This window comes from Parasteatoda tepidariorum, chromosome 4 (genome assembly GCF_982258835.1).
Source record: "Parasteatoda tepidariorum strain Cologne lab strain chromosome 4, Ptep-v5.0, whole genome shotgun sequence".
Lineage (NCBI taxonomy): Eukaryota > Metazoa > Arthropoda > Arachnida > Araneae > Theridiidae > Parasteatoda > Parasteatoda tepidariorum.
Window position 1 is genome coordinate 102,782,736 of NC_141758.1, and position 13,378 is coordinate 102,796,113.

Here is a 13,378-nt window from a genome sequence, read left to right on the forward strand (position 1 = left end):
CAAATGCAGAAAGATCTTTCTCCAGATTAAAATTGATAAAAAATTATTTGCGTTCAACAATGAATCAAGATCGTTTGGCATCGCTCGCACTTATGTCTATTGAATACGACATTTTGCGTAGTTTGGAATTCGACAGCATAATACAAGATTTTGTTGAATCCAAAAATCGCAAAAAGTTATATATTAGATCATAAGATTCTGCAAAATAATTTATTACCGAAATATATTATATTTTTATTTGTATCTTCATAATTTTGTGCAAAATACACTTGTTGTTTTTAAAGCTAAATTATTTTTGTCAACAAATTTTTTTCTCCCAAGATTTCGTAGGCCCTAGGCACGTGCCTAGTGTGCCTATAGGTTAACCCGGCCCTGCCCACAACAAAATTGATCCTATGCTATTTTATTGGAAAGTGCTTTTTCTCCCTCATCATCTCATCAGCAATTATATGTCAGTAAGAATTCTTAAGAAAATTACTCATAGAAACTTGTTTTACTTTTAAAACATTTATTGTTCAAATAAATGCAGTAAGAGCATTAGACAATGATGGCACAGCCAAATTCTTATATAACAGTTTCAAAAGAACACATTCAGTTTTGAGTTATAATTCATTAATATATGCAAAGTGTTAATAAAAGTTTGAAATAAAAAAATATTCAGTAAAGACTGAAATTGTTAATAGTATGCATTAAAATATAAGTAGACAATTTCTTAAAATGGCAATAACAAATAACTAACGTTTTCAAAGAGATCACAAACAAGAAAGACTAGTGGTTTGATTTAGCTAACTTTTAACAGCTCTATACAGAGTGGCTTAAAAAACCGACAAATTCAAAAAACACAGAAAAGCTGGAAATATATTCTTACTTCTTGATTTTATTTTAGCCATTCTGTATAAACATAAGTGCATTAATTTTAAATAATAGCAGTCTATGACAGTTTCATTGAAAAAATGAAATTTTCGACTAGCAATTTTTAGGGTTTTTATGCACTATACTTTTTGATCAAACCAACATGACACAAAAATAAATTTTGGCATAAGCAAAATAAAACATAATATGCTCAACATAAATCAACAAAATTGTTTTTGGAATGATTATTCATAAAATATAGCCACATAAGCAAAAAATGCTTGACGTCACTGATTCGTACGGCGTAGGTCTCAGCTTTATTCCAGTTGCAGTTCTCATATTGAATCATGCAAACACAAGTTTCAATGTGAAGATTTCTTCTAAAGTTCTGATTCATTTTCTAAAAATAAAATACATAGTTATCTACAGTAACACTCTACACTAGTTATCTACGATACTTCGCGTTCTAGGACTCCATCTTCATGGTTCGAGGGGGTGACCTCAAAAATGATAATTAGTGCAGAGGATATTTTAAGTTACGAAATCAGATATAAAAATGTCTATTTTCAAAATAAACATACCTTTTTTTCGATGAATTTGAATTTTTTTACTAAAAAAATATAGGGGTAGCCTCAATCTGCAAAAAATTGTACCTTAAGTTTGGACCCTTTATGTTAATTTTACTTTTTTGCGTTTTTCATCGTATCTCGAGAACTTTTTAAGTGAATTGAAAACATTTTGCTCACAATTATAAAATTAGTTTACATTTCGTAGCTTAATATATCATTTGCAAGAATTAATCAGCATATTTGAGATCATCTCCTCAAACCATGAAGATCCGATCATTAGATAAAAAGTTATGCGGAGTGGTCCATTTTTTGCACCCTGTACATCGCAACAATATAGAAATTCAAAAGTTCGTTGTAAATATGTCATAAGTTTTGGAATAAATAACAAATAGAGGTTTTAATCTTCTGTGTCTTTGTGAATAAAGACACAAGAACTACCTCAATGAGTGATGGATTTGGCCATTCACAACTAATTTGAAGTTTCAAACCGAGTTTCTAAGATCACCTGAACTGAAGCAAAAGTGCTTTGACTGCATATCCCTTACGAGGAAAATAGACTGCAAGCATTATGAATGGACGCAGATTGATCACTTATAACTAGAATTCACGAAATCATATAATAATGATTCGGAGGAAATACTGGTATATGTGCATACTACACTACCGCAATTCAGATTGAAGGGGAGATGGTGGCAGTAATCATCCAACCCCCTCAACTGTACATGGAATATTCCAATTACAAAATGACCATGTTTGATTAGATTAGATTCTTAACCACTAACAGCGTGCATAGCATTTTTAAAAAGTACTTAAAGTAAAAGTACTTTAAAGGTGCTTTTTTTATTGGGTGTTTTTAAAAAGTGTTAAATTTTCGCTTTTCGAAAATTAGTTTTTTTTTCTTTACCATGTCGATTTTTACCACACATTATGTAATAGCGTAGTCTTTACATTGTTCTATTCAAAGTTCTCACAAATCACTCAAACACAATGCATTTCGGCGTATCGTTGTTCCGTAGCGTATGAAAGTGCCAATCATCTTACATGTTTGATGAAATGCTTGCACGTCCACATGTTCATGTACTCATCTGGATTCAGTGGGAATTATTTTTGCACTCTCATGTGCAACTCGGCTGCATTTTCCTCTTTCTGAAATCGAACCGAAAAAATTTTCTATCTTTTTATAATGGCAAATATAATCAAGAAAAGAGTTCTTTGTCAGAAACTAGTTATTTTATCATGATCATGTAAAGTCTCTGAAAATTATTTTGGCATTTTTTTAATGTATATAGTGCTTAAAAATATTTTTAAGTGCTTAAACGGTGCTTATTTTATGTTGAAAGATTTGACTACGCACCCTGACTAAGATACGAGCACATCAAGTACACCTAGCCTTTAACACAAAGCACAAGGAATGGAGCCCTAGCCCAAGTTGTAGTAGGTGAAGTTGAAAACTAAATCCACCATATGAATGGACTGGCCAAATCATTCTCATTGTATATGAAAAGTAAGGCATATCTGCAACAAGCTCTATGTGCATCAGAGGAACCATAGAGGTTGAAGTAATACAATTTATCGACCTATAGTATGATTATGGTAATGAAGTCAGCATTGCGCACATGCTGCCTTTATTTCTCAGAAATTCTGGTACCCATCAGTCAGAAGCTATATGGGATTCAAGTCAGCACAGGGAATCAAACCCCTGTTCTTCGCAATGGCAATTCAGTGCCTAAATCGACTGCGCCGCAGCAGTTTGATACATTGTTTATTATTAAAATTTTGTTTATAACAAAAAGAAAAAATTAAAGCTATTAATTACTATTTTAAGGATTTTTTTTCGAAATTTAGAGAATATTGTTATGAATAATAATGAAATAATTTAAGTGTTTCACTACTTACTGTTGAGCTGATCTAGGCCCATATAATCCTCCCTTCAATACATTCAAGAAAGTCTTCCATCTGTCATCCAAACCAGCTCTCTTTTGAACTTTCTGCAAAATCCTGTAACAACAATTTAAAAATTTTTTCCATCAAGAATAAAAGCAATCAGTTTTATGAAAGTGTACTAGATGCAGTATCTCCTTGATATTGTATTGCACATTAGGACATCTTACATTTTAAGGCGATGGAATTCTGTCTTGCCATGCATTTGATCAAAAGTTAGATTAGATGTTGTATCAATGGGAAGGTGACCGGAATAGCCTGGTTGGTAGGGTGCTGGACTTACTCTCATAAGAACGGGAATTCAAATTCATCCGATGAAAGACCCCTTGCATAGTAAATAGTGACTGGTGCACGTTAAATCTGTCGAGTCACAAAGTCCCCCATGTTCCCATAACAAATTATACCACTGAGGGTACTGGATTAGAAATTTTATTTTATACTCGTTATTGAACAGCCGACCCAGTTTTTCGATTTATGACTACTAATGTTCAACTCCGTAACCTTGTAATTTTGAACCAATCCAGAATACGAGGAGGCTCCTGGATCAGTACCGCTAGAGGTATGATTTGTTATGGGAACATGGAGGACTTTGTGACCCGTCAGATTTAACGTGCATCAGTCACCATTTACTACACGGGGAGTCTTTGGCCAGCGGGGATAAAACCCACGATCTTTTGGACATAGCCCCAGTACCCTACCAACCAGACTATCCCGGCCCTAGATTAGAGATTGACCGTATCCTGGTTCAGGTCAAAGTTATGATTTGTGGATGTATGAATGAGTCCTCCCTGTAAACGGGTGTGGCAGAAGTCGAAATCTTGGCCATGGATGGCGCGATTAGAAAACAAAAAAAATCGCACCCCCGATTGCCTTAATGACCTACGTCAACAACGACATCAATAGGGAGAGGGTTGAAAATCCTATTAATCAACTTTTTTTGTGCATCCAGAATGTCTTTATTATTATTATTTTTCCTTGATAGCATGCTAAGGAAATTTTAATAGTTTTTATAAACAATATTGTCCTAATACATATTTAATTGTATATAAAATAATTTTGCTAAAATATTTTATGGTATAAAACTCAAAATATTGTAATAAAGGAAGAGATTGTCATAATTTCTTGTAATTCATTTTTTTAGCTATCACAGTGTTCTCTCCTAATTCAAAATATTCTTAAAATAAAACTTACATTGAAATGGCAATATATGCAACTTTTGCTGTAATAATGGAGGGCATGTTAAAGTAGTACAATATTTTCATCGAACGATACTGCAGAAGTCTGTATCCAAAATCCTTGTTAAATTCCACAATAGCTCGCTCAATTTCTGAAAGAAAAATAATTTTTTCAGGACATTTAAAAGTACAAAATGGATAATGACAAGTAAAACTCAATTGAAGAAGTACAAGTATTAGCTTTTATTACTGACTCAAAAAGAGTTATATACTACGCCTGAAAAAAAAACGTAATGCACTGTGCATTGAGGTTGTGCAACCATTTTTTATGTAAAAAATCCTATCACTATATTCACAATAACTTATTATAAAATGATAACCATTAATTGAATTTATTTAATCTAACTCAAATGTAGTCCCTCAATGGACTGATCAGTGGGGACCATTAAAACACTGGCTGCAGTCAGTAAGCGGGGGTGCCATCCCCTCTGCAGAGGATCAAAATTGTGATGGCATGTCTTTGGATCATCCTCAGGGATGTTTCTCAGACCGTCTCCATTAGCTCACAGCTCTAGTGTGATGTAATTAAAAAAGTACCTAAATCAAATGTAATTGATTTTTAGAGATTAATTTTTTCTTTCTTCCAGATATAACTTGGAAAAAAAAGGGACCAAGTGTAACATAAAATTTTGATATCAAGCAATATCAGGGTATCAGTGAACCTGGAAAGTCATGAATTTTAGTATTGGACAAAATTTGTCATGAAATGTCATGATTTTAACTATTTTTTAAAGAAAAATCGTGGAAAGTCATGGATTTAAGTCGACGAAAAATCTAATTTTCAAAATGGATTTTACCTCTCCCCCTAATTGTTCGAATATCTGAATGTGTAACAAAATCCCCACTCGCAGTCATGTTTTATTAAAATATAAAATGTTTTTATCATGTTCTTTAAAAATTATGGTGTTCTTTTTAAAAATAAAGAAAAGGCATTATTTCGAGAGTGAATTATCTTTTAAACTTCTGTGATTTCAGAATTTGTATTATTATTTTTATTTTATCAATTTAAAATTTTAGCTAAAGCAAGCCAGTCATTGACGAAATTTTTTATTCCGAAATGAGAACAGAAAAATCGAGAGTATTTCTTTCCTTTCCGATGAACAAGAAAAGCATCTTTAGAATGTAATTCTGCAGAAAAAAAATAATTGCTTTTGTATTTTTTTCAGCTATTTCATTGCTTTAACTCTTTCTTTACTCTGTTTTTTAAATTTAAAATCTATAAATATGAAGATGCAGAGTATAACAGTTTTGGTTATACCTATCATTTCAGTGAATGTTATTATAATGCTTTTTTAAATTTATTATTGTGTTTTTGTCGGAGAAAATAGTAACTTCGTTAAGTCATGAAAATTCTTGGAATTAGTCATGGAAAGTTATGAAAAGTCATGAATTTGAAAATCTAAAATGTAGCAGATATCCTGAATTTTTTAAATAGATTTTGACATGTACAATATTCAAATATGTTATTTATTTTGAGATCATTTGACTTATTCTTTAGATACTCTCATAGAACATTCTATGTTGATTTAAGAAAAATTGCAGTCATTATAATGTTCCAGTGGTGTGTTGGGAAAATTTGTGTAGTTCCATGATGTTGATTGTACAAAACGACTTTCTGCTTATTATTAGTAAAAACTAGTATTTTTATTAGTATGAATATTTAAAAAAAAAAACATAGATTTAGTATGCTGTATACATAGTAGTTCCTGATCATGTGTACTTTTTTATATATTGATACAATTTTATATTATATTGAAAAAATTTTAATTGAAATTTTTATTATTACTCTATTTTTGATTGGTAGACTGATGTCCATTTACCAGAAACCGCTTATTTAAAATGTATGCCTGTTTTTAAGTGTCAATCTATCAAAGTGACACATATACAGTGACTTCATTTTCAAGAGGTTCTGGAGAAGATTGTGCAATCACCGTAAATTTATTCGAAAATGAAAATGTATAGAAAATATTCCACAAACCAATATGAGATTGTTTGTTCTAAAAATGGTATTATTTTTGTCACTTTTATATTGGAATATGGCACAATAATACAAATTCATGACTTATGATGGACTGTACAACATCATCAGCAAAAGTGTTACAAATTCCGATTTGCGACTCTGAGATCCAATGGAAATTGGAAAAAGAAAGGGGGGGGAAGAAAGCTAAAACGATAAATCTTAAGTGATATGACAGGGTTTGAACTTTACACCTCATGAATACTAAGAACAAATATCCAAACTTCACCGCCAAGATATAACAAGAGCTTCAATAATTTTCTCCTTGTTATTCAGTAAAAAAAGTATTTTAATGAACAACTCAATGACTTCTATATAAATATCACATTTTAATCCATTGTCTCAAAATCTTTCTAAACAATTTTATGTTATCTTAAGTGGAATTTCCTTGTTATTATAGCTATATGAGGGAAACATTACTTTCTGCTCAGAATTCATCACATAAAAAAGAGGAAAATCTGGTTCACTAACTTTTTTCTAGGGCTTTATATTTTATTTTATTTCATAACCGTCGTTGAACAGCCGACCCAATTTTATGGGTTGACGACTACTGATGTTCAACTACACAACATTGTAATTTTGAACCTAATCCAGAAGACAAGGGAACTCCTGGATCGACTATCGGGAGAAATTTGCCTTCGTGGAGGACTTTTTGATGGAGCTAACCCGCGTTTCCGTTGCATGGAGAGGAAGACCACGAAAACCTCCCACGATAAGCCTGACGGCAAGAGGACTCTAACCCATGATCCGGATATTTCACGCCCGCACTGTGGTCGGTGCAAGCCGGATGCGGAATTCAAATCGACTGTGATTCAAACACGGTTCGTCTCTTTGGAAGGCGAATGCTCTCCTTTGTTTTATATTATAAAAATGAGAAATTTATACCATTCGTGATTTCAGGCTGAACTGTATCTTTCGGAGGTTTACAGCTTAAGTGATCTGGTTTTCCGCTACCTTGGCAATCAGGACAAGGTACTAAACCTGAAAAATTTTTAAAAATATATTAATACAAAAACAAGAAAGCCGAAACTGTTCATAGAAATCTCCTTTTAATTAACAAAACTTATATTTTTACAAAAATTAATTAGTGGATGATCCCTTTTTAAGCCGCATTAGAAAATCCATATTGACAACATCTGGCCCAAACCTAAGGGCTTAAATTGAGTTTTATATCTTTTGAAAACTGCATGATAGAAAATTATTGATGCTGTATTTACTCAAAATATAACAAAAAATTGGAAAATGATTTAAAAGAAGACTTGGAAAATTATGACACTCCTAAATTGGAGAAATAATAATGCATGCCTGAGAAATGCTTGTTTTGGTTTACTATATCATGAGTTCCATTTATGCAGAAAGGTATTCTATTTATTTCTCCATGTCTCTCGGGGAATTAATATGAATGTGCTTTCTTAATTTAAGCTATCTAATGAATATTTTTGAATACATTGAAATGTATTCTATAAAACTAGCAACCAAATGTTAAGATTACAAATACTTTTTCCAACTCTTTCAAAGTTTAAAATTTTTTTAAAGTTTGAACTTTAAAAAATATTTACATTCATAAAATTTGGTTATCTGTTCTATATAGAACCAAGTCATCCAATTTTAAGATAGAAAATATTTAACTATTTTATTAAAATACTTGAAATCTTCAAACTTAATTACTAGGTTTCATGAAACAAATTTCAATGAATAAAATGTAGCAAAAAATATTCTAAAATCGTAACTATCAATAGTTTTGCTTTTCCTTCAAGGTCATTTATTATTTTTAGGTTGAGCTTTGTTTGAGCTGCATGTTTTTCTAATGTCTGTGTCGTTTCAGAATCCTGCATCCTCTACATCACACAGCATTTCAAACCAAAACACAACTCAAAAGTTTCAAATAGAATATTTTAGAACACCCGTCATACAGCCCAGACCTTTAATTTTTTCCTTTACCTGAAAGAGCATCTTGCAGGGCAAAACTTTCGCGACAATAATGAGATCAAAACATACGTTGAAAAGGGGTTCGATAACAAGCAATAAAGTTCCATAGTTCCGAAAGCTTGTACCCACACTTAACAAATGCTTTGACAACAGCGGCAACTACATAATAATAAGGAAAACTAGGCATGTTACCAGTAAGTAATTTGTAATGTACATTTAATCAGTTTAAATTTTTTAAAGTGAATATGTGGCATTTGTATTTTTGCTTTTCGAAAACGCATCGTAATTCTTCCTAGTTTAACATGAGGGATCTTAAATAGATAAAGAGCAACATTTTTGTCACAAGCTTCTTTGTCAAAATTTCACTTTAATTAAATTATTTTGTGTACGTCAAACAAACAATAGTTTAAAGGATATTTAAACAAAATTTTCATGATAAAACTATTGCATGCTAAAATTTTTCAATGAATTCTTACGAAAAAAAAATCTGTATTTTTTTTTTGCCCCCATTGGTATTTGTTCTATAATTTTGCACAAATACTTCTTTTTGTTAAAAATAAAATAAAAATTAAAAGTATGTCACCAGATTATTGTAATTTATTTTTATACAAATTGATTATCAAAAGAAAATATTTCCTACCATTATCTCTTAAGAATCGTAGGGCATCATCAAAACCTTGCTGGCATATCTCTTTCTGAATCTCGGGAGCTGCAGGGAAAAGGACTCGGAACAGCATGTACATGTTTTTAGGAGACAGCTGAAAACATGTTTCTAAACTTAATTTTAATACTCAAATTCAAAATACAGTACAGAACCCGTTATCCGGAAACCAAAAAACCGGAACGAAATTCGATAAATTTTCCCGCCATTTTTTCTTTTTTTCAAATTTTTTTTCCTCATAAGATTTTAGGATTTTTCTTTCGTTTTTGAAAGATGTTTACCTTACCATCATTTTGGAAATAATCATTAGTGTATTACTTCATCGTTTTTCTTTTTAAGATTTCAAAATATTGTTTTGTTTTTTTTTAGTTGGGTTTAACAATTGAAAAAACGGCTTTTTGTAGCAATTCAGAAAACCGGAAAAATCAGTTATCCGGAATAAAGATGGTCCCGATCATTCCGGACAATCGGTTCCCTACTGTAGTTATTAAAATAATTTTAGCACAAATAATAGGTTTTGTAATTATTTGTTTAAAAACTGGTTTTCCCTTTTAAAATACATCCAGTATCAAAATTTTTGGAACTGGTGCCCCATGTCAAAAATAAAACACAGTGGAATAAAATTTGAAGGGAGGCACTGGCCCACCTTAGGCTCTCTGGTGATGATGTTGAAAAATTTAACTTGGTTAGCTTTAATTACTTGATTTGATTTGATTCAAAATAAAAATGCTTTTAAACTTTTTTCTTACATGAATGATCTATCTATAGATATATTTTTCTGAATGTTTGTTGAGGTTAATAGTTTTTAATTATATGAAAATTTTGTCGAACAAAATTCTTTTCAACTCTCAAGAAAAAATAAATAAAATTGGAACTATGAAATAATTTTTTTAACGTTAGGTAATTTTGTTGCTTGACTGATTTTTTTCTTTAATACAAAAATGTCTGAAATGTTTCAACAAAAGTTACTATTATTGTGAAAAACAAAACAAAAATTATGTTATTTCTAACCCCCAAAAATATAGAAAAAAAAAGCAAGAGCAATTTTTGTTTTAATTTTAAAAAAAACGGGTATAAAAAAGGTTAAAGCAAAATATTAAGAAAAAAGAATTTTTTAAATTTTATTTAGAAAAAAAATACAAGCAAAAAATTTTTTAAACTCAAAAAATTTTTAGATATGAAAAAAATACATGATTGCTTGCAAACAAACCGGATTCATGTTAATTTCCAGTTATTAAATGTAAACTTAACACGATTTTGGTGAAATATTTTTCAAAGTGGTATTAATTTGTTTTAAACCTCTCGAATATTTAAAAACTTCACTGCGTGATTATCAGGTGTTTTGATATATATTTTTGAATTTTTACCTGACATAGTGGTCAACAAATTAAAATATTAATGAAGTAAATAACGAGTTACATCAATAAATAAAGAACTAAATATTAAAAAGTAAATATTGATTTCATTAGAAATAATGGATACTACTCGAATATTACTGACGATTTGAAAGATAAGTTAAAAAAAGTACAGGAAAAAATGTATAGTTTGCTGTATTTTATGGAGAAAAAAAAACTAGGCTCTACGCTATACATTTTTACGAAATTTAAAAATTAGTAACTATGACCTACTAACTGAGAAAACTATAAAACAATGAAATCTGTTGCATGTTGTACAAACTGCACAACGCTGTTGCTGCAGACGATATTCATTTATAATCAAGAACATTGTTTATATTTTTTTCTCAGCCATCTGTTGACAAACTTAGTAACGAACTGCGTGGGGTAAATCCTAGTTTCCTAAGTGGAAGGCAGCAAATCATTCATTATTCATTCCTATTTCTCTCATTTTACTTTACTTTTTCAAATCATCGGCCATTATTTCCTATGAGCTGCACAATCGGTCTTCCCGATGAGCAGACCTAGTGCGTTCGCCAGAAGTGGTATCCACTCTTTCAGGACCACCACAATGGGTGAGATACCGTTGGCCATGTTAATTTGGACGTCTAGTTTTTGCCACACTAGATGGCAGCACCGAGACTAATTGGATGCTAAAGTGCAATCATCGGCCATTATTGTGGCCGTCATTATACTATATCAAACAGAAATAATTATGATATAAAAGAAGAGATCTTACACCAATACTTGTATTAGATAAAGTAAAAGCTTTTAGGAACATTCCATCGTTTTCTGGACATATGTCAGAATTTCCAGAGAAAGGTGCCACAGTCACGGTATATTTATTCAGCCAAGGTGAATTGTTGCTTAAAGCCGCATCTACGTATCTCTGAAAATATAGGAAACCAAAATTATTTGACAACACCTAGGTGTCAGAATACAATATTTAAATAAACTGCACACGTTTAAAGATATCTTTTCTTGGACACATTCCATTAACACAGCTTTTATGTTCCTAAATTTTTATCAGTTTTTTAGAGCAAATTTTCAGAAAAAAATACTGAATAAAATTAAATTTTTTTTATCAACAATTTTGCATGTAATTCTACAATTTGAACCAACTATATTATTTAATGCTAAAAAAATTTCATTTTGTATTGCTAGTTTTTGGTGAAAATATGAATTTTATCTTAATGGCAATGAAAATTATAAAAAACGAGACATTTTATTGTTTTTGTGATTCAGATATTTCTAAATATTACAAAAATATGCATATAAATTTTAGAAGATTACAATGATAACTTTTTTGGGTTATCACGTGTGCTAGACACATCACTTAAAGAGAATTAGTTTGAAACAAGTTTTCCGAAGAACTTAACCATGTAATTTTTTTTTTTCAAGCTGTGCCTAATTATTCTGAAAAAAAAAAAAAATTTAAAAAATTATATTATGCGCTGAATTGAATATTGAAAAAAAAAAAGGGGGGGGGGGAAACAGCAACTTAATTGTGTTCAGTCTCCTTAAATATATATTTTTTTAACCTTTAATAAAAGAATAAGTAAATTGCAGGTCATACCTCACCATCTATGCAGGGGGGCTCATAACCACAATAGAGAGGAATGAAACAGCTACACATTAATGACTAGAAATAAAAGAAGCATTAATAACAGAGATAATTAAGATTTTTCTTATCTAATAATAATAATAAAGCTTTTTTTTCCTAAGAAACCGTTAAAGAAATTTTTTTTTATTTTTTAAGAAAAATAAAGTTTTGCTTATTTTTTTTTTATGATTGTTTAAGTATCCTTCAGAAATTTATTCATTTCATTATTTGCGAAAGCTTGACTTAAAAATTCTTTAAGCAAAAATATTTAATAATGATAGGTGTAAAAAATGTTTCTTACATATCACAAGCTTGTTGGAATTGATTTGAATTAAATTTAAGCTGTCTTTTTTTTTTTCTCTCTCTCCCCTTAACTATATCAATGGCAGGCTTTATTAAACTTTTTGTTAGAACTGAGCGGCATATCGTTAAAGATCTTTATCTAATATAGTAATATCTATCTAACATTTTAAAATGAATTTTTAATAAGTATTCACAGAATATTCCATATCATACAATAAATATCAAATATATACTAGTTACCGATAATGATAAATCTCAAATATGATAATATCGCATATTTATAATATCGCAGTATCATTTTAAAACGATATAATGATCAATCTCATTTGGTTAGCGAAATATAGACCAATGTAAGAATAATATTAATTAAATTAAAGAAGAAAAGAACGAACGTTAAAATTCTGAAATCACGTGGCACAATTTGATAAGGTTGCCTTTTTATGTCGATGTCAAAGAGGTAAGTTGCTCATTTTTTAGCTACCAATAAATATTCATAGGGCAAACATTTTAGTAAACTCAACTAACTAGTTCGAAAACTTTTTTTTGACTCGCGCATACTTTAGAATTTTCGAAAATTGTAACAACTTTTTAGGCTTCTTCAAAATAAAATAAAAAATGAGTAAAGTAGCATTTTTTCAGTAATTTTCTATTTGATGAATAAAAAAAAATCCTTAAATTGCGTTTTTAGGTCGCTAACAAAAGTAGCGCTAATAATATATTGATTTTTGAACAAGAATTTCAAAAACGATCGCGAAGAGCGGTATTTTAAGAAGATTTTCTGTTAGTAGGTATTAATATAAATTATAAATACATAACCTTTTTAGAAGGCAGTAGAAGAAAGTTCTGACTATTTTTTGAGGGGAAAGAATGCAAT

The 13,378-nt window shown here is 30.3% G+C and overlaps 1 protein-coding gene across 2 annotated transcripts in view; it reads right to left on the reverse strand.

Annotated features, from left to right (window-relative positions):
* Positions 1-491: 491 nt before the first annotated feature.
* The window catches only part of LOC107452498 (patatin-like phospholipase domain-containing protein 4), a 73,511-nt gene continuing 60,624 nt past the window's right edge, over positions 492-13,378 (reverse strand). For both annotated transcript variants that reach the window (XM_087161842.1, XM_043052259.3), the window contains exons 3-9: positions 12,175-12,240; positions 11,338-11,487; positions 9,184-9,301; positions 7,500-7,595; positions 4,554-4,689; positions 3,318-3,419; positions 492-1,252 (exon numbers count right to left, since the gene is read on the reverse strand). In XM_087161842.1, coding sequence (XP_087017968.1) covers positions 1,246-1,252; positions 3,318-3,419; positions 4,554-4,689; positions 7,500-7,595; positions 9,184-9,301; positions 11,338-11,487; positions 12,175-12,240 — 675 coding nt within the window. In that variant the 3' untranslated portion in view covers positions 492-1,245. The remainder of the gene's footprint in view (positions 1,253-3,317; positions 3,420-4,553; positions 4,690-7,499; positions 7,596-9,183; positions 9,302-11,337; positions 11,488-12,174; positions 12,241-13,378) is intronic.